We start from the raw sequence: 21,191 nt of genomic DNA on the forward strand, positions 1-21,191 counted from the left end.
AATGTTTACATGTGAAAGATTCTATAGGGTCTGCATCATAGACTGTTCTTCCAACAGGCACTGTGGCCTTTATTCCTATGTGAGCCACATACACATTTGATAAACAGAATGTTAAAACGGATGTGCCTAAGGGTTTTGGGTTGTTAAAGAGCACTATTGACTAGCGAACACTTCTGTAAGTTTGGTTTCTGCCACAAACACCCCTGGCCTTGAACAAAATTTCTCTGGTCATGTATTTTCATTCTGTCTCAAAAGTGACCTTTAGCAGCTTTTGTCAGTACTGGAGACCCCAACAGCAATAGTGGGTTGGGGGTAGGGAAAGAAGACAGAAGAGGTTTTCTGACAGCTCCTGCTGGGAAATGTATTTAATTCTTAATATCTTGATAATTAAAAGAACAGTCTTAACACAGTGGCTAGCCAGCGACTCATGGGATAATACTTAATGACCTGGTGAATGGCTTTAGTAGTTGTATCCAAGGAAAACAGGATAAGCTTACTAATGAGTGAACTGAAACAGGAAATAGCATACAATAGTAAAAAATAGAGGTAGTGAGGATTTTCCCCCTTTAGATTTCTAGTTTCTCTGACACAAAGTTAAATATTGTTAGATTTATACTTATAAAACTGACTGCTTCTCTTGTTGTTATAGAATCATAGAATCGTAGAGTTGGAAGGGCCCATACAGGCCATCTAGTCCAACCCCCTGCTCAACGCAGGATTAGCCCAAAGCATCCTAAAGCATCCAAGAAAAGTGTGTATCCAACCTTTGCTTGAAGACTGCCAGTGAGGGGGAGCTCACCACCTCCTTAGGCAGCCTATTCCACTGCTGAACTACTCTGACTGTGAACATTTTTTTCCTCAAATCTAGCCTATATCGTTGTACTTGTAGTTTAAGCCCATTACTGCGTCTCCTTTCCTCTGCAGCCAACGGAAACTTCCTCCAAGTGACAACCTTTCAAATACTTAAAGAGGGCTATCATGTCCCCTCTCAGCCTCCTTTTCTCCAGGCTGAACATTCCCAAGTCCCTCAACCTATCCTCATAGGGCTTTGTCCCTTGGCCCCAGATCATCTTCGTCACTCTCCTCTGTACCCTTTCAATTTTATCTATGTCCTTCTTGAAGTGAGGCCTCCAGAACTGCACACAGTACTCCAGGTGCGGTCTGACCAGTGCCATATACAATGGGACTATGACATCTTGTGATTTTGATGTTATTCCCCTGTTGATACAGCCCAAAATCGTATTTGCCTTTTTTACCGCTACATCACACTGCCTGCTCATGTTCAGTTTACAATCCACAAGTACCCCAAGGTCTCGTTCACACACAGTGCTACCTAGAAGCGTATCCCCCATCCAGTAGGCATGCTTTTCATTTTTCTGACCAGATGCAGAACTTTACATTTTTCTTTATTAAATTGCATCTTGTTCTCATTTGCCCATTTTTCCATTGTGTTCAGATCTCGTTGAACTCTGTCTCTATCTTCCGGAGTATTTGCCAGTCCTCCCAATTTGGTGTCATCTGCAAATTTGATGAGTAGTCCCTCCACCCCCTCATCTAGATCATTAATAAATATGTTAAAAAGTACCGGGCCAAGCACCGAGCTCTGAGGTACCCCGCTACTCACCTCTCTCCAGTCTGATGAAACACCATTGGCAACAACTCTTTGAGTGCGGTTCTCTAACCAATTCCCTATCCATTTAACTATCTGAAAATCCAGATTGCAGTCCTTCAACTTATCCATCAGAACATCATGGGGAACCTTGTCAAAAGCTTTACTAAAATCCAAGTAAATGACATCAACCGAATTTCCCCGATCCAGCAAACCTGTTACTTGGTCAAAAAAGGAAACCAGGTTGGTCTGGCAGGACCTGTTGGAGACAAATCCATTCTGACTTCCTTGGATCACCAAATTGTCCTCCAGATGTTTGCAGATCGCTCCCTTTAATATCTGCTCCATTATCTTCCCCACAACAGAGGTCAGACTCACTGGTCTGTAGTTTCCCGGGTCATCCTTCCTCCCTTTTTTTGAAGATCGGAATAACGTTTGCTCTCTTCCAATCCTCCAGGACATCTCCAGTCCTTAAAGAGGTCCCGAAGAGGATGGACAAAGGTTGTGCAAGTTCTCCGGAAAGTTCTTTGAGCACTCTCGGGTACATTTCATCCGGCCCAGGGGATTTGAACTCATCCAGTGCAGCTAAATGCCTTTTGACAACCTCTCTGTCCATGTCAACCTGCCACCCAGACGCTATCACTATCTCTAGATGTGCCTAAACCCTTTGACCTGTGGAAAAAAACAGATGTAAAATAGGCGCTGAGCCTTTCTGCTTTCTCTGCATCCTCCGTTAGAGTTTGTCCATCTGCACCTAACAGTGGGCCTATTGCCTTCTTTATTTTACGTTTGCTCCTCACATAAATGCAAAATGTTTTCTTGTTACAATGGGCTTCCCTGACCAATCTTAGCTCACTCTCAGCTTTGGCCTTTCTGATGATTGATCTACAGTGCCTAGTAACCTGTAGTAACCTGTAGGTTATGTGTATATATGGAGGAGATTCCTTTAAGCAGAACATAAGTAGATCTCCAGGTACTCTGGAAAAAAATATACAAATCTAAGGAATGCAGCTCCCCCCACCCCAATTAGGGTTAATGTCATGTATTCCTGTCCCTCCCTATTCCACTGATCCCTTCCTCCACCAGTAATACTGTAATGGAAGATGCCAGCCTCCAGTGGAATCTGGAGACCCCCTAAATTTCTAGGAGCATCCCAAGCTGGAGCGGTGTCCTTTAACCCTGTACAATTATATCATGGCACCCACTTGGTGAACTGTGTGTGGGTTTTGTTGTCGTTGTAGGGGAGGGAATTATGTTTATAGGCTTCTAGACAATTTTTTTTAATCACTGAAAATGTACCCACTGGAACTCCAGACATCTTGCCACAGATGTACTTTTCCAGCCCATCAAAATCATTTCTACATTGTTGGTGGAAGACCCATATTTTCCCAAGGGAACAAATTTAAAATGGTTCAGAGACACTCCTGAAGGCAGCTGAATTCAGGAGCAGAATTCGGTTGCTCCTGTATGCCAGAGCAGAAGAGGAATGAAAATGTGTGTGTGAACTAGTTAGCAGAACAGTTAAGGTGCCTTCCTGACCATGGAAAAGGAGTCCTGGTAGCCTTGCCCTGGTCATCTCCTGCTTTCACAGCATCATTGTATGAAAATGGATCTTCCCAGCACTGGTGGGAGCAGCACAGAATCTGGATCTGGCCTAGACTATTCTTATCAAGGGAGACGCCTGGTTTGCATTACTTCTTGCAGTTCTGCTTTAGGATGCTTAGGGCTAATCCTGCGTTGAGCAGGGGGTTGGACTAGATGGCCTGTATGGCCCCTTCCAACTCTATGATTCTATGATTCTCAGGGGAAGGTCAAAATCTGGCGACAAGGAAAGGAATTCAAGCTGTTCCACCGAACAATGCAATGTCTTGGATTACATTCCCCCGCCGCCGCCTGCCCGCCCGCCCGCATCTGCCCTTTGTACTGGATCGAGGTGCTTCTTGGTGCGAGGGGAAACGGTGTTGTAAACAGTTCGGAGCTGGACCTCGGAGCAGCCGGGATCAACAAGCAGGCAGGCAGGCAGGCAGGAAGGAGGGCGTTGGAGGGGGCCCAGCCTGAAGGCGACGCCTGCTCTGGAGCCTGCTCTGCCACGCCACCTGCGGCCTCCCTCCGTCCCCCGGCTGGCCTTAGGCGAGAGAGAGCAAAGGTGCCTTCTCCCGCTCCCTGCCCTGCACGATGACCGTCGGGGCCAAGGTAGGGGGGCCGCTGAGAGGACGGCGGCTCCGCCAGGGCCCTGCAGAAGACCAGACCGCCATCCTCGACGACCAGGAGGAGGCGGAGGAGGCACCCGAGCAGCCGGCGCCGCAGGGCCCCGCCGAGGAAGGGCCCGGCGGCGTCTCCCAACAAGTCGCCTTTGCAGTCCTCGCAGCCGACGGCGAGCCGCGAGCCGAGCGCAAAAGTAGAAAGCGCCGGAGGAAGCTCAGGAAATACGGCAAGGTGAGGGAGAGGAGGCTGGGGAGGGGTGAGTTGGGCCGGCACCAGAAGGTCCCCGGGCCGCCCAACCACGGCGAGAACCGGCCTCTGGGTGGTGCCGTCTCTGCCCGCTTTGGTTGTCGAGTTCAGCAAGGCAGATGGGGGGGGGGGGGGAGTCCGCTTGGGTGAAGAGAGGAGAGCCAAGCGGGCCCCCGTCTTCATTTCCACATTCACCCAGTTCCATCCCGGGGTGGCCCTTTGGTGGGCGTCGCTCCCTGGGAGCGGTGGGCAGGTTTTCGGTCCCTTTGGCCAGTTGGCACCGTGGTGCGTGCGAAGCCGGAATCGAGGGCTTCTGGAGGAGGGAGACCCCCTGGGGCAGTTTCGTCTTCAGGCTAAATTTGAATCAGGCACCAAATATACAAAACTGAAATCCTTTCGGGATGAGGGCTTAACACTCAGGGCCTAGCACAACCTGTTTTTTGTTTTTTGTTTAAATCCAAAACAGCAGAGTCAGTCATGAAGGTTAGCAGGGCAAATGCATTACAAAAAAAATCACCGGGTGACATCACAGTTTTGAGTGTAAAAGAGCCCCAAAGAACCCATATTAACTACCTCCAAAGCGGATTAGACTCTTTCCTGTGTTCACAAGGATCCTGAAGACAGACTGTGTTACTACCCCAAGAACAAGAAGAGCCTTATTGCTCCTTAGACTAAGCGTGTACAGCGCCATAAGTCTGTTAGGTTTTAAGGCTAGCCATCCTAGTAGCCCTGACTTGGATAGCCCAAGCTAGCCTGATCTCCTCAGATCTCCGAAACTAAACAAGTTCGGGTCCCAGTAATATTTGGATGGGCAGCCTCTAAGGTAGCGATATCAATATAGATAAGTATCACTCATAAAAGTGAATGTATTAAAAGGTATTGGGGAGATGGGGACTGATTACACTGCCTGGAAGTTTGGTATGCTAAAAGGTAATGAATGTACCCAAGTGATCTAGAGCAGTGGTCCCCAACCTTTTAATCACCGGGGACCGGTCAATACTTGACAATTTTACTGAGGCCCGGGGGGGGGGGGTAGTCTTTTGCCGAGGGACGCCGCTGCCTGAGCCCCTGCTCTGCTTGCTTTCTCGCTGACGCCCCTGACTTCCCGTCACCCTCTGGGGGGCGCTGCCAGCAGCAGCTGTGCAGTGTCATGCCAAGGGGGAGCCCCAGCCATGGCGGCCGCTGGAGAGCACAAAAGGTGAGACGGTGGCAGAGTAGCAGGGCAGCCCCTGAGGCAGCAGCCAGGGAGAAGGACAAGGAGGAGGCGTGGCCAGGTACTGACTGATCCACGGACCGGTCCCGGTCACCACTGATCTAGAGAACAGAAAGACATGGGCTAAGGAATCCCTGACAGGCATGCAACCATCCTGACTATGTCCAGGAAAAGACCAGGAATAAAAAAATTGTTCATTTATTCATTTGGGTGAAATTTTGTGGGCCTCTGTTCCCCATCTAAAAAATAATGCTTTTCATGGCAGGCAGGTGTATGTGTGCCATTCGATCTGTCAACTGCCTTTAACATAGTGGACGAATGATACTGCTGAGGTGTCTGGAAGATAAGGTGGATCTGGATGGAGAAATATTGAGATGGTTCCAGTCTGTCCCGTCACATTGCTCATGAACGGTTGCCATGGGAGATATTTAATTGTTTCCGCGGGAGCCTTGCAGGGGCAGGCAATGGTATTCAGGCAATGACTGCCTGCTTGCCAGAATGTCTCTTGCCTTGAAAATCCTATTGGGGTGCCGTAAATCAATTGCCACTTGACAGCACCTTCCACCACCAGGGCCCCTTAATGAGATCATCCAGGGCTGCCAAGTGAGCTGTCTTCAGTAGCTGATGTCATCAAGCGATATATTATGCTGAATGAGCCATCCACTGCTGCTGTTGGTCCTGCCCTGGCTGAGGGAGAGCAACAGGAAGCTGCTTCCGGATAAGACCGAGAGGAAGCTGGCTGTTTTCATTGGGCATGTTCTTCTTGCCATCAGTAGTGTACAACTTTAGCTGATAGTTTTTGAAGGCAGCCAAGTTGGTCTGCAGCAGAACCACTAGATTCCAGTCCAGTAGCGCCTTAGAGACCAGCCAGGTTTTTCGGATATGAGCTGTTGAGAGTGAGAGCTCCCTACCTGACAAGGGGAGCTCTTACTCTGGACTGGAAACTAGCTTTTGTTTGAGTCTCTGTTAAGATCTCAGGCCTTGTGCTGGAGAAACTAGTGTCACTGAGAGCAGCTACATCTACTTAGGAAGCTTACTCCCAATTTGTAAACATCTCAGCTGGCCACAATGATCCATGCTAAAGCAACCTCAAGGTTGGGTTACAGTCATGTGCTGTACATGGGGCTGCTCTTGAACAATTTGGAAACTGCACCTGGTGCAAGATGGGGCAGCCTCTTTGGTGTGTGGTTAGCCAGCGGGGACCACATTGCTCCTATTCTGAGGTCCCCTCATTAGTTGCCTGTCAGTTTCCAGGTCCAGTTCAAGATACCGGCACTTGTCTTTAAAGCCCTATGTGGCCTGGGGCCCACATGATCTGGAGATCCTACCTTGAGAACCAGCATGGTATAGTAGTGGTTAAGAGCAGCAGCCTCTGATCTGGAGAACTGAGTTGATTCCCCCATCTTCCTCTATGTGTATAGTGCCTTTGGGCCAGTCACAGTTCTCTCAGAGCTCTTTCAGCCTCACCTACCTCATAGGGTTTTTGTTGTGGGGAGGGGAAGGTGATTGTAAGCCCCTTTGAGACTCCTTTGGGTCGTAAAAATTGGGGTATAAAAAACCAACTCTTCTTCCTGACAATGATCCTGCGGAACAGAGCTGTTCCAGAATGCATTGGGAGCATCCTAAGCATGGACAAAGAGGGTTGGTGGGAGCATGAGGTGCGCATAGATATTTTGAAATGTTTTCTACCTATTGTTCTGGATGCTTCTGGAATTGTTCTGATGGTGTGGTTACCACCTTGGGTCCTGAAATGCTCAAGGGAAAGGCAGGCAAATATTTAGTTTTATATAAATAAACATAACATCTTGTTTAAACTCCACTAGAAGTATGGAACATTTTTTTTCTCCAGGTATTTGGTGGTCCTAAGGATTGTTGGGGTGAAGAACCATCTTGTAAGCTACTTTGGGTCCTCACTGGAGAAAAAATAGGGGTGTAAAAATAAATAGATGTTGGTGTGATATGGAATACATGAATTAGATTCTTGGTCCTTCAGGGACATGGCTGCCTTCTCTCACCAGCAATCTAAGATAGAGGTCTTTTATATCATCTTGTTGCCAGATTCCTTAAACTGGAGGCTGAACTTGGGACCTATGTCTGCAAAGCACTGAACCACATAGCTCTTCGCTGATAAAATAGATATAGCTATGTATGTATGCAGTCCTGAGCTCTTTGGAAGAAAGTTGGGATAAGAGGGGGGAAAGTAACAATAAAGGGCAGTGATTTTCAGCATCTTAGGTTAGGTCTGGGTGAGATCTTTTGGACAACTCTTGAGCAGAAGACTATTTTTGTAGCACAAAACAGCATTTTCTTTGTAAAAGAAATAATTAAATCCAATGATGGAGTTGGCTGGATTGCTCTCTTATTCAGAAGAACCAAGTTCAGAGCGAATGAAGCTGGAGTTCACACAGATCAAAAGAGAGCTCTGTCATTTCCATCGAGCAAAGGCTCTAAGCTCCTCCATGTGACAGATGCTTTGCATTTCTTTGTGCTGCCTTTCTCTTGACGTCCTTATTGTGACAACATTCCAATTAGGAAGCCTATGAGGCCCGGTCCCCCCTCCCCCAACAGTAGCAAAGAGCTTAAATGCAGAAAACTCCCCTGCCTTTTAGATCCTAGGTATAACTGCTGGTTTGCTGCTGGAGCAATCCCTGAAATCTTTTTACTGTAGATATTCTCCAGGGAAGCATGATGTTAAAGCAGTGGTTGTACCTGTCCTCCCAGGGGAACCCAGCCTCCAATATAAACTGGTCTACAATTCAGTGGCTGTATCTCTGTATTCCCAAGCAGAAATAAAAGGTCTCCAAAATTCAGCAACTCACATACTTTTGCAGAAAAAAACCACAATGAACAATGTGAATGGAAGCTGATAGAAAGGTAGAAAACTGACAGCATCGTGGTTAAGTTGAAACTGTTTTTCAGGGGGTTAATTTTGACACATGCACCTGCTTCACTGAAAAGAGGATTTCTGAAGCAACTGCAACTGTATGTAGAGATGTTTCTTTCTGGCAGCCTTGCTGGCTGCGTAGTCAGCTGGGGAGAAATTGTGGTGAAGGAAGATGTTCTAGCAAGAAATGAGAGTAGCACACAGGAGGGAAAGAAAAATTAAGCGCTTCTGTCCTCCTCTCCATTTTCAAATCCCTGTGGTATGCTTGAATTACCAGGTGTTTAGGGTTGCCAACTTCAGGTTGAGAAGTTCCTGGAGATTTGGGGAGGTGGCACCTGGGAGGGGCAGAGACTGGACGGACCTCAGTCAACTATAATATCGTACAATCCACCTTCCAAAGCAGCCATTTTCTCCAGTGGAACTGATCTCTGTGATCTGGCAATCAGTTGGGGCCATTCCGCACAACTTTAATATAGCACTAGTCTTGCATTTTGTTTTCGCCACTAAAACTACGTTCCACATGACGTCGTGAGCAATCTGCAACACTCCTGCAACACTAGTGCCAAAATCGCTTCATTGTAGCGATTTCCGGGGAATTGGGAAAAGTGGATTCACCCTCAGAAAATCGCTACACTCTTGCCAACAACCTGCAACACTTGCGAAAAAGACCTGTGTGTTCTCAATGTAGCAGTTGCAACAAACTCCCTCCCCCAGGCTCTCTCCTCCAAACTTCTGGCGAAGCAATCGCCATTTTTTCCCCCTTGGAGCGGGGAAAGCAACGAACCAGCGAGGCTTGATTCACCCAGCGAGGCTTCTCCAGCTACAGTCCCTCCACAGAAGTGCTTTAAAGCTCCCCAAGCACAACACAGCCCCCTGTTCGCCAGTTCCCTTTAATTTCGGCCAAAAATCGCGTTAGTGCGGGGGGGGGGGTTCCACTCGGGGGAGCGTGGTAATGATGAATCGCCAGCTCACACGCCAGCTAGATGGGTCTCTACATTGCGAAGAATGAAGACATATTCCCAGGGACCTGGCAAGATGGGCATTTCTCCTATTTTTGGAGATGCAGCATTGCTGAAGAAGCTTGTTCCAGAATGTTCTGCATTTGATAATTTATTTTTAATTTTAAATTTAAAAAATAAACGCTGTTTTTTTTGGGGGAATTTCTCTTGATTGTTACATAATACTATTTTCTAACACAGTGGCACTAGATTTATTTACTTTCTTCATTTAAAACTTCCCTTTCTCCCCACTGGGGACCCAAAGTGGCTTGTGTTGTTCCCCTTGCCTTCATTTTATCATCAGAATAACCCTGTGAGGTAGTTTAGGTCAGGGGTAGTCAACCTGTGGTCCTCCAGATGTTCATGAACTACAATTCCCATGAGCCCCTGCCAGCAAACACTGCTAGGGGCTCATGGGAATTGTAGTCCATGGACATCTGGAGAACCACAGGTTGACTACCCCTGGTTTAGGTCATGCAGCAAGCTTCCATGGTAGATTAGGAATGAAGAGACATTTCCTGCTTCCCCCTTCATCTATAACTTGTTGCCTCCCGCCCCTCCCCAAAATCATGTTATCAGTAGACACCTGGGGTCAGCAAGGTTTGGTGTATGAAGTGGTACTCCACAGTGAAATTACCAAAACACACACATATTTTCAGTGAGTGGAGGCATATTCCACAGGCAGAAAAGGACGTTCAGATTTAAACCACTGTGTAGTAAATATCAAAGTGTATGTTCTTTGGAAAGTCTTGTATCTTGTATGAATTAACTGTAAGGCTGTTTACTGGCTCTGGTTGATTTCCGTAGTCATAGCCAACAATAGCCAGTTTTGTGTTTGATCTGAATTTGCTATAACTCTTAGTGAGAGATTCACATCCTGCCTTACAAATATTGCTGCACTGCATAGAGGGGTTAAGCGCAAAGTGGGGGGGGGGGCTGGGAGTGTTGTGTATTTGTGTTGCAAGGGCTTTGGTTCTTGCTGAGATCAGGGCTCCATTGTTCTGGTCAAGGTACAAACATTTTATGGTATCATCTCTGCCAAGTCAAATGATGTGATGTAATGTTCCCAAGGTCAGGGAGGAGATTTTTTTTTTTGATAAATACCCTTTATATGGCCGATGGCTGTGGATGGGTGCCAGCTTGGTGTTTTTATACTTCTCTCTTCCATGTCAGGGGAGGCAGTGAACAGGAGGTTTGGATCTTGTGCACATGGGGCCTCGTGATTCTATGCATAGGACATGGTATTTTTGTCTGCATTGGTAACTGAGCATCCCTTCATCTTTGGCATAATACCCTGTGTCATGGAGGTGTGCAGGTACAATCATTGGTATTCTCCATTTTAACTGATGATTTGCACAGCACAGCAGGTTCTGGGTTGAGGCTGTAAGTAAGCATAAGCATTTGGCCCTTCAGTCCATTGGAAGGTTAATGGGAAAGGAAAGGGGCCTTGAAGACATTGATTGTAACCCAAGAAGCCAGTGTTTCTCTCTGGTCTATTTGGTTGAAGGAAAGATGTCCCAGGAAGCAGGAAATCCAGGGTGCAAATCGTCTTTCTTAGGGAAGTTCTTTGGAAAATAGTTGGTAACCTTTTTAGAAAGAGGACTGAGAGTAGACCATTTTATCAGCATGACACTTTTCTATCTCTCCATCAAACTTTTATCCCACCCTTCCTCCAAAGAGCTCAGGGTGGTGTACATAATTGCCCCCTCCACTCGAATACTCATGACAATCCCATGTGGTAGATATGATTGAGACAGACTGATCCCCCGGTGACCCAACAAGATTTCATGTTAAAGTGGGAATTTGATCCTGTGTCCCCTAGATCCTAGCCCTACACCTTGACAGTTGCACCATATTGGCTGTCGTCTGGAGAGCCAGCTTGGTGTAGTAGTTGAGAGTGGCAGCTTCTAAGCTGGAAAGCTGGATTTGATTCCCTGCTCATTCACATGCAGCCAGCTAGGTGACCTTGGACTAGTCACAGTCTTGATAGTTCTGTTCTCACAGAGCAGTCCTGTCAGAGGTCTCTCAGCCCCGCCTACCTCACAAGGTGTGGGGAGAGGAAGGGAAGTCGATTGTAAGCCACTTTGAGATCCCTTTGGGCCGTGAAAAACAGGGTATAAAAAAACAGCTCTTCTTCTTCTACATGATAACCTGAAGCTTGAGAGCCAGTGTGGTGGAGAACCAGGTTTGATTCCCCACTCCTCCATATGAAGCCAGCTGGGTGACCTTGGGCCAATCACAGTTCTCTCAGAGCTTTCTCTGCCTCACCTGCTCACAAGATATATGTTGTGGGGAAAGGGAGGGAAGGTGATTGCAAGTCACTTTGAGACTCCTTCTTCCTCCATATCTTGCCTCTTCCTTATTTGACTGTCTTTTTAGGTGTAGTCCATTCATGTACATGTCATTTGTGACTTTGCACATCAGCTCTTTGTTTTTCATTTTCAATTGTTCCTTATTGCCTTCATTCATTGTCTTTCCTTACCAACAGTTTTCTTTTTATTCCCCTTGTTTTTAGTGAGAAGCACATTCCTGACTGGGAAATTTTCCTTTCCTGTCTTGGCCAAATTTCAGTTGTTGAAAGTGTTGGAGGCATTGATCCTCTGAACCCCAGATCCAGGAGGCAACATCAGGGAAAGGCCTTGGCCTCTATGCCCTGTTCATGACTGGACAGTGGAACTGATTGGTCACTGTGTGACACAGGATATTGATGGACTACTGATCTGATATAGCAGAGCTCTTCTCATGTTCTTATCTGTTGCATCTCATCTGATTTGGTCTGCCTTTCATTGGAGAATCATAGAATCATAGAATCATAGAATAATAGAGTTGGAAGGGACCTCATGGGTCATCTAGTCCAACCCCCTGCACTATGCAGGACACTCACATCCCTATCACTCATCTACTGTAACCTGCTACCCCTTTGCCTTCACAGAATCAGCCTCTCTGTCAGATGGCTATCTAGACTCTGTTTAAAGATTTCCAAAGATGGAGAACCCACCACCTCCTGAGGAAGTCTGTTCCACTGAGAAACCTCTCTAACTGTCAGGAACTTCTTCCGGATGTTTAGGTGGAATTTCTTTTGAATTAATTTCATCCCATTCATTCTGGTCTGTCCCTCCAGGGCAAGAGAGAACAATTCTGCTCCATCCTCTATATGGCACCCTTTTAAATACTTGAAGATGGTTATCAGATCCCCTCTCAGTCGTCTCCTCTCTAGGCTAAACAGACCAAGCTCCCCCAAACTTTCTTCATACGTGTTGGCCTCCAAACCCCTCACCATCTTTGTTGCCCTCCTCTAGACACATTCTAGTTTGTCAACATCCCTCTTCAATTGGGGTGACCAAAACTGAACACAGTACTCCAAGTGAGGCCGAATCAGAGCAGAGTAAAGCGGTACTATCACCTCCCATGATCTGGACATGATACTCCATTTGATACAGCCCCAAATCCCATTTGCCTTTTTAGCCACTGAGTCACACTGCTGACTCATGTTCAAAGTATGGTCTACTAAGACTCCTAGATCCTTTTCGCACATGCTACTGCCAAGACAAGTCTCCCCCATCTTATATTGGTGTATTTGGTTTTTCCAAAAGAAGAAAGTGTTCTCTATTCCTTTCTGGCCCCAAAACAGAAGCAAAGTATTTCCTCTGCTCCTTTCAGGTGCAGAGCTTGTTGCCAAGAGAAGGTAAACAAGGTAACCACTGCCTCTCTCCTCAGTCTGAAGCGAATCAAATTGGAAGTAAATTCTACAGGATCCACTTCTGCCTGAAGAAGAGAAGAGCTTATTTTTTGCATCTCACTTTTTACTACTTGAAGAAGTTTCACTTATAATCACCTACGTTTCCTCTCCCCACAATAGACAACCTGTGAGGTTGGTGAGGCTGAGAGAGTTCTGAGAGAAACTGACTGGCCCAAGGTCACCCAGCAGGCTGCATGCAGAGGAGGCGTTGGGAATCAAACCTGGTTCTCCAGATTAGAGGCCACTGCTCTTAACCACTGCAGCAAACCAACAGAATCAAGGAAATACTCTAATGATCATTGCACACTGTAATGAATGGTGGAAAATGGAAACACTGTGTATAGAAATGTGAATGGTATTGTTCAGCTGGAATATATATTATCTCCTCTGGTTGGAAGAAGCCACCAACTGTTTTCTGTTGCGTATCTTTCCCTCTCCCCTCATTGTCCCTCCTGCTTCTCTTTACTGTGAAAAGCAAACAAATGGTGTGATAAGCAGAGAACGAGGTGCCGAAACAACGACCATGACTGATGTTTGCAGATTTTAGCAGTCAATTTCAGTATCCTTCCAATACTGTCACTTTTTTCTTTTGAATTTAGTGGTAGTTATTTCATGTGGTAATATCCAAGTGTATATTTCTAGTGACCCCCCTTCCCCCAGAAGAGAACAAAACTCATGTAACATTTCGTTATGGAACATCATCTTGTGGTAATTTGTTGTTTCATGTTGTGAATAATTAGTCATAAAAATGCCCTTCTTGAAGATACTTCTGGGGATTGGTCAGTTAATTGGTGTTTTAAGATGGCTTTGATAATTGCTTTTATTGTATTTATATTGTAATCCATTTGCATTTGTAAATGACTATAACGGTCGTTTCAGAACCAGGCAAAAGGGCTAAAAATATTTCAAAATGAAAAGTGCTCTCCTGTGAGAGAAACTCTGATCACAGAAAATCATATTCTTATGGTATGGACCTGACACGTAGTAACAATATTGTATTTTTATTCCACTATTATAGTCCCTTGCTATAATTTCATTCTCAGAATAACCCTCTGAGGGAGGCTAGACTGTGTCTAGGCCCAGTGCAGTACAGTTACCCTGCAAGAATTAATCAGCTTCATGCAGTACTCTAACTGTGACACCACTGGGAAGGTGGCTGCTGTTAATTACTAACCTTGACGTTTTTATTTCTCCAATGTTTTTGTGAACTATAACGAAAAGAGCAGTGGTCCCCAACCACCGGTCTGCGGCCTGGTGCCAGGCCCTGAGAGCCTCTGCAGCGGGCCACGGCTCCCTCTCCCCGCCCCCTCCCCGCTGCGAGAAGCTCGCCAGGCTGCGAGCAAATCGGCCACCGAAGCGGCAAGCTTCTTGCTGTGTGGGGGGGGAGAGGGAAGTGTGGCCGGCAGCACACCGGCGGCACAAACATGCATATGCGGACCTGCCGCACATGCGTGTTTGCACCCAATGGTGTTTGCGCGTGTGGCAATCTCGCACATGTGCAGGGCTGTCGCACATGCAGGTTTGCACCCCACCGGGAGCGCAAACACGCATGCGCAGCAGGTCAGTGCATGCATGCATGCAAGAAACTACTGCGCATGCGTGTTTGTGGCCCCACTGGGTGCAAACGCGCTTGTGCGGCAGGTCCGCACATGCATATTTGCACGGGCCCCCACCGGGCGCAAACACGCATGCGCGTTTGCGTGGGATCTGGGTCGCCCTCTCCCCCCACCCTTTGGCAGCAGTCCGCAACAGGAAAAAGGTTGCAGACTGCTCAAGAGGACTGATTAGCTGTTTTAGCAAAGAATTATAATACTGCATAATTTGGATATTATGACACAGTTTACTAATTTACCTTTTCTTTATATCTGTACTTTTATGATCCTTGTTCCATTTTGTCTGAGGAAGAGTGCATGTACTCAAAAACTCATGCCTTGAATCAATCTTTGTTGGTCTTAAAGGTGCTACTGGACTCAGTTTTTGTTGTGACACAACACAGGCTCTTTTGTACTGCGTGATCAAAAGGCAATGTGAGAATTCAGCCTCAGTCAACCCCTTTCTTACTGCTGTGGAAAACCCTTTCCTGTTCTTTAATGGCTCTGTTTGTCTTTCTGCTAATTCTAGAATGTGGGCAAAGTACTGCAGAAAGGATGCCGTTATGTGGTGCTCGGCCTGCAAGGCCTAGCCAACGCCTACTCGTCGCCCTTTGGTGTGGCTGTTTCGGTAGCAACGCTGTTTCGGTAGACTGGTGGTCCATTCCTTTTGAGATGGAAGAAGAAAGAAGTCATCGCTGAGGTGCCTTCGGAAATGACAGCATTTCAGCAGTAAGAAACAGATCAAACCAGGACACTTGGAGGGCTTGACCTAAGCCAGCTCCTTACATTTGTCAGAAATTGTTTAGTTAATATTAGATCAAAGAATGAGTCAGATCAAAGCAACAACATTTTGATTACTTTGAGTCAGATCTTGTCCTTTAAAAAGAGAGCCAGAGCACCATTTTATCAAAGTTTTGGATAGCAGAGGAAGAGGGAGGGAAGTGAGTCAGAGAGGGAGAAAGAAAATGGTTAAAAGAAAGAAGGAGGAAAATAGAGGGAAAGATAAAGTTTCTTTATTTTTGCTTCATGATGATCTGGCATTCAACAAGGGCAGCCTTTTCTGTCACTGCTTCTCAATGATAAAATAAGAATCCTTTGAAGACAAGCTCTTAGAACATGGGATTGGGGAACCTCTAAAGAGGCAAAAGGGCAGTTACTGGGAAAGCTGAACATCTGAACACATGAAACTGCCTCATACTGAATCATACCATTGGTCTTTCAAGGCCAGAATTGTCTACTCTGACAAACTACTTGATACTTGTGACTGGAGATGCCAGGGATTGAACCTGGGACTTTCTGCATGAAAAGCAGATGCTCCACAGCTGAGCTATGGCCCCTTTCTTTGACCCCTTCCAGTACGCCTTGACCAGACTGAAAGTCCAAGTGCCTTCGCTTAAACCAGGGCCATGTGGGAAGCAAGGTATCCTACAGCTTATACTAGTAGATTGGGTAGGATTCTATTTCAAGCTTATTGACAAAGAGCAAGGTATGCATGAAATAATAAAATGGCATCTAATATAAGGCAGCCCTTTCCATAATCCTTTCAGAATGGGAGCGGGATTGGAGCAGCAATACTGGCTCCAAAGTTATGCTCTTTCAGTGGAATTTGTTCATAGAGTATATATATTTGCATAGAGCCTTATGAAGGAAGCTTTGACTCTTGAAAGCTTATACCCCAAAAATATTGTTGGTCTCTAGTTGGGATGGGATGAGAGAGATTCAGACACACACGCAGGTATCTGAGTGTAAGGGAAGTCTGCTGATTTTCAGCCGAGCTCCCCCCGAAGAACAGCATCTTTTATTCACATCACTTGCACATAACATGTATCCATGTATCTCTTTTGGCCTTCAGGACGGTACTCAAACCCAGAAGCTACTTGCATGTAAGTGTACAAGCAGCTATTGTTCTTTGTGCTTTCTACTTGCATTGCGATAACAGCGTGTTCAGCAGTTCACTTTAGCAATACACACACTAGGCCTGCACCAAAGTCTCTAAGTTGCTACTGGACTCGAATCTAGTTGCATGGAGCCTGTGCTCTTCTTGTGCTCAGAAACATCTTCATAAGCAGAGTCCAAATTGGAAACAGTAAAAAGAGCCTGTAGAGCAAATATTTTAAGATGTTCCAAGCCATATGAACCATTGGTTTAGGTGCTTCAGCAAATTGAACAGCATGAACCAGTGAAAAGCAAAACACACACCATGTTCATGTTCACTAAGGAAAATTATGAATGTGGGATATTGAGTAGCAGTATAATAATTTCAGTAGAGTAGTCTGCATATGTAGCACTGGGAAGTCTGCTCATAGCGTAATCAAGCTGGTCTCTATGCCAGTGCATAGGCACCAAAATCAAGATATCACTGTGTAATATATTAACCACTAAACTAGATTTCTCGGACTAACAGTTTTAATGCCATTGAAAGGAGATGCACACAGCAGATGAACCAAAATATTGCATTCCCAAATCGGAGCTGATAAGTAATTCTTGATACACACATTTTCAGCATTGAAGAATTTATGGGAGAACACATGTTTATTTTGAAACAAAATACCATGGGGTTGGGGGTTTGATCTATTGTTAACAAATTGTCTATTAAGAAGAAAACTTACGTTCCAAGGAAAATTAAATGTTAAGTAGATTTAACTAGAGAACAATAGGAGTGTAAACAGGTTTTCATTAATGAGTTTTGTTTGTCTGACTGATGTAAGGTATCTCACACAAACCTCCTGTCAAACCTGTCATCATTTTATTTTACTAAAGAAAATTTATACCTTGTCTTTTTTATAATCAAATGATGTCTCAAGGTGGCTTGCAAAGACAGGTGTAAAAGCACACTGGAAAACTATAAACACAAAAGGACCAAAAAGGACCATCCTGACCTCACCTCAATTGTTTGCCCTCTCAGCCAGACCACTTTATTTCAAATCCCTTCAATTTCAAAGCCTCTTTAAAGAAGAAGTTTTTCAGCACTTCTGGAACTGTACCGAAGTGGGAATCCTCTTGACCAGCACAGCTGCTGCCATGGCTGAGCAAGTACTTCTGAACGTGGCAGTTCTAATGGACTTTGAAGATGGCACAAAGATCCTCTGGGAAGATCTCAGTTGGCAGATGGGCTCATAGCAGCGAAGAGGCTCTATAAAGCCATATAAGGCTTTATAGAAAAGGAACAGCACTTCCAGGTTGGCTTTATAACAATTAAGCAGCCAGTGTAAATAATGAAAAACATACCAGTGATGTGGTCATACTTCTGGGCTCTAACAACAAAATGAGTGGCTGCATTCTATAGCAGTGGTCCCCAACCTTTTTGAGGTTGGGGACCGGCAGGGCATTGGGGCGCGATCCGCATCGCCCACGCATCGGGTCGGGCCTCCACATCGGACCGCGCCCGCGAGCCGCGCCCGCGCATCAGGCCGCGCCCCGCGAGCCGCAGCCCGGCCCCGATTCCTTCTCCCCGCCCTCCCGCAGTAAGAAGCTTCCCGGACCGCAAGCTTGCGGCCTGGGAAGTTTTTTACTGCGGGTGGGGGGCGGGGAGAGGGAGCCGCGGCCCGGCGCCATGGCCTTCGCGGCCCGGCAGCGGGCCGCGGCCCGCAGGTTGGGGACCACTGTTCTATAGCACTTGAAGCTTCTACATAGCCTTCAGGGGCAGCTCCATTCACAGTACATTGCAGTAGTTCAGCTTTGAGATTATAGTGGTTTTCAACCTGGGGGTTGGGACCCCTTTGGGGGTCGAATGACCCTTTCACAGGGGTCGCGGCAGGGCGAGCAGCTTGGCGAGAGGGGGGGCGTCACCACTATTGCCTCTCCTCCTGAAGGCGCCTGCCAATTTATATACAATTTATAACCAATTTATATAAAATCATGAACAATGGATCTTCACAGCATTGGTCAGTTTCAGTTTAATTTCTGTGAAAGAACACTTGCATAGTTTTATGGTTGGAGGTCACCACAACACGAGGAACTGTATTAAAGGGTTGCGGGATTAGGAAGGTTGAGAACCACTGTTATAGAGAGATGGGTCAGAGTATCTGGCTCAACAAAGCCTAAATGAGAAGCCAATTTAAGCACTAAAGGCAGCTGGAAGAAGCACATTTTGCAACTACATTAATCTAATTTTCCAACAATTTATTGCAGAGATTGTCTTAAAATTGTGCTTGCTGTCTTGACTTGGTGCTAATGATATATTAGAAAGTACAGGTTTAGTAAAAGCCTCCAGTCTGTACAGAAGTCTTTGGTATTGAGATGATAATTACAGAGTATTACATACAATCATACCTGTGGGCAATAACCATGCATTGGCTCTAGAGAGTAAATGGATATACATGCATATTCTTCCACATGACAGATGGAAACATGCATCCTTATCTACCAGTTTGCAGTGCTGTTGGGGAGTAACTACATGGATGTCCCATCTGCAGTGCTCTATGATAAGCTCTGGATTGTCTTCTCTAAGCATTCTAAATTGCTCCATGTGTTTCAACTGATCTCTCTCTCTTGGTAATTATTTTGTTCCCATTTTTCCCTTTGGGGGATGTCTTTTTGAAATGTTTAGTGTGGCATGGTAGACTTTTAATTCTTGCTGAACTAGGCTCTGCAGATGTTAAGTCCCCAAGAGGGAAGCACATATGTCCTCCCTAGTGTCAATGCATGTGCATTAACCTTCAGGTGTCATACAGTGGACTGCCTGCCAGTTCACACATTACAGCTACATATGCTGAGCCATTGGCATCATACTGTAGGTCACTATTATGTGTCTTCTTATATTTTTCACCCAAAGAACAACACCCTCCTATACTTCAAGTAAAACTCAATGGAAGAACGGTACTAGAGAAGGTGAAGTAGAACTTTCAGGAGTGTGTAATATGGACCGAGTGCAGTACAGACGGTGATCCTTGCTATGAGATTTGGAATGTTATAAGAGTTTTCCTGTTTTAATTGGTGAAATTTTGAGGGATATTCGATTTAAAGAAAACAACTGGGCAGAGAAACAAACTGCTAAATGGCATCCAGTCATCTTCTATTCCCTGGCAAAACATGTCTGCAGCCAGTAGCTTCACTGATCTACTCACTATGCAGTGGAACAGCCTGAGGAAAGGCCTTAACATAATGGAGTGGATAGTTGTCCTAGCCAATTAGCCTAGCATTCAGTTTGAGACCCCTGTAATCACTGTCTGATAGTGGTAGCCAAGACCTTTCAACCCTGACATTGCGCCAAAGATCAAAGAACCCAAATGTTACTGTTGTTTAATGAAGATTGCATATAACTGAATAATATTATCTGTATTTCCTTTTTGCAAAGCCAAAGCAGGGCTGATACTGCACTTACTTTGTTTTTTCCATTGTTGATCCTGCTGAATTCAGATGGATTTGAACCTATTTCTTCCTCATTGCTTTCCCCAGCCTTAAAACAGAAAGTGTTCTGCACTTGATAGGGAAGCTCAGAGGGGGGAGGGCAGAGGGTGTGTGTGAATTCCAGCCGGCATAAAAGGAGTATGCTTTATTCTCTTTTAACTGCCGGTGGAGAAGCCAAGTGCCGCAGGAGGCTGCTCATCTCCTTTTCTGAATGAGCAGAGGGGGGAAAGGGGAGCCGAGCCCGCAGTAGCATCTCAGGGAACGAGGTAAATCTATGCTGAGAGAAGTGCGGGATTCTGGAGCGCTGTCACTTTAAAACAGATTCCAAAAGTTTTGTAACTGGGAACCAGGAAGTTTTTGAACTGGCACTCAGCCAATTAGGGATAGACTGCTTTCCTACCTCAGTGACTTGATCAATTATTCCAAATTATATCCGCTCCTGGATATCGTGGGGGAAAGGTAGTTTCAGCACAGCTTAATCATGCATGTTGCATAGGGAAAATTTAAAGTGCCCAAAATCAAAATGGAAATCAAATTCAGTGTAGATGGAGGGGATTTGACTGGGGATGGATAAAAAGCCCCGTGCAGACTCTGCCCAGGTTTAATGTACATATTCTCTTTTTCACTTCTACATCCTGTTAATTATCAGCAAGTCTAAATATGAAAAGAAAGTAAAATGGACACTATAAAAATGGGAATACACAGACAGGTAGTAGAATACAGGCCTCTGGCTTTATTTGACTGAAACATATTTTACTCTCATAATCAATGGGGGGAGGCTGGTGATGCCTTAATGACTAATTGTCAGCCTAACAAACAAGTGTTATGCTGTAATAAACTGGTTATTCTTTCGACTGCCACGAAAATCTATTGTGTTTGCTGCAAAAAGACTAACCTTGCTATTCAGCTGGAACATGAAAGCTTACATAGTAGTTTTATTCAATATTATTGTTCGTGAGCGCCCTCTATTGTAAAAAATTCAAATTCCTTTGAAAATGAGTAAAACTTGTTTTTGAAAGAGTGCACAAAAACAAACACACTGACCTTTTGCAGAATCCAGAGGAATGCTGACTTACTACAATGGAGCTCTTTAAAAATATGAGCTGACTGGTCTCCTCCTCCTCTTCCAGTTTTCTGCCTTTAATATCCTGCTTTAATAAATACATTTTCAGACCTTGTTATTCATCTGTTCAATTGTTAAGCAATTGTAAATGAGGTGGACATTCATTTTGTTAGCTAAAAGGAATACCATGTGTGCCTTGAGTGCACCATTGCTCTACTGATGTGTATAAAGGTCTGTGTTCACAGGCACTGGGCCAGAATACACACAGAAAGGAGAAATGACTCCAAAAGCTT

The 21,191-nt window shown here is 45.5% G+C and overlaps 1 protein-coding gene across 1 annotated transcript; it reads left to right on the forward strand.

Annotated features, from left to right (window-relative positions):
• Positions 1-3,458: 3,458 nt before the first annotated feature.
• Positions 3,459-17,261, forward strand: C1H1orf115 (chromosome 1 C1orf115 homolog). Its single transcript, XM_077339935.1, has 2 exons — positions 3,459-4,045; positions 15,016-17,261. Exons 1-2 carry the CDS (start codon positions 3,785-3,787, stop codon positions 15,133-15,135), a joined length of 381 nt encoding a protein of 126 aa, XP_077196050.1. The 5' UTR covers positions 3,459-3,784; the 3' UTR covers positions 15,136-17,261.
• The last annotated feature ends 3,930 nt before the right edge of the window (positions 17,262-21,191 follow it).

Source organism: Paroedura picta, chromosome 1, assembly GCF_049243985.1.
Source record: "Paroedura picta isolate Pp20150507F chromosome 1, Ppicta_v3.0, whole genome shotgun sequence".
In the NCBI taxonomy this organism is placed as follows: Eukaryota; Metazoa; Chordata; class Lepidosauria; order Squamata; family Gekkonidae; genus Paroedura; species Paroedura picta.

Coding starts and splice junctions, on each gene's coding strand:
- C1H1orf115 (XM_077339935.1), top strand. CDS start 3,785: ATGACCGTCGGGGCCAAGGTAGGGGGGCCGCTGAGAGGACGGCGGCTC. Junction 4,046..15,015: donor AGCTCAGGAAATACGGCAAG/GTGAGGGAGAGG, acceptor TGCTAATTCTAG/AATGTGGGCAAAGTACTGCA.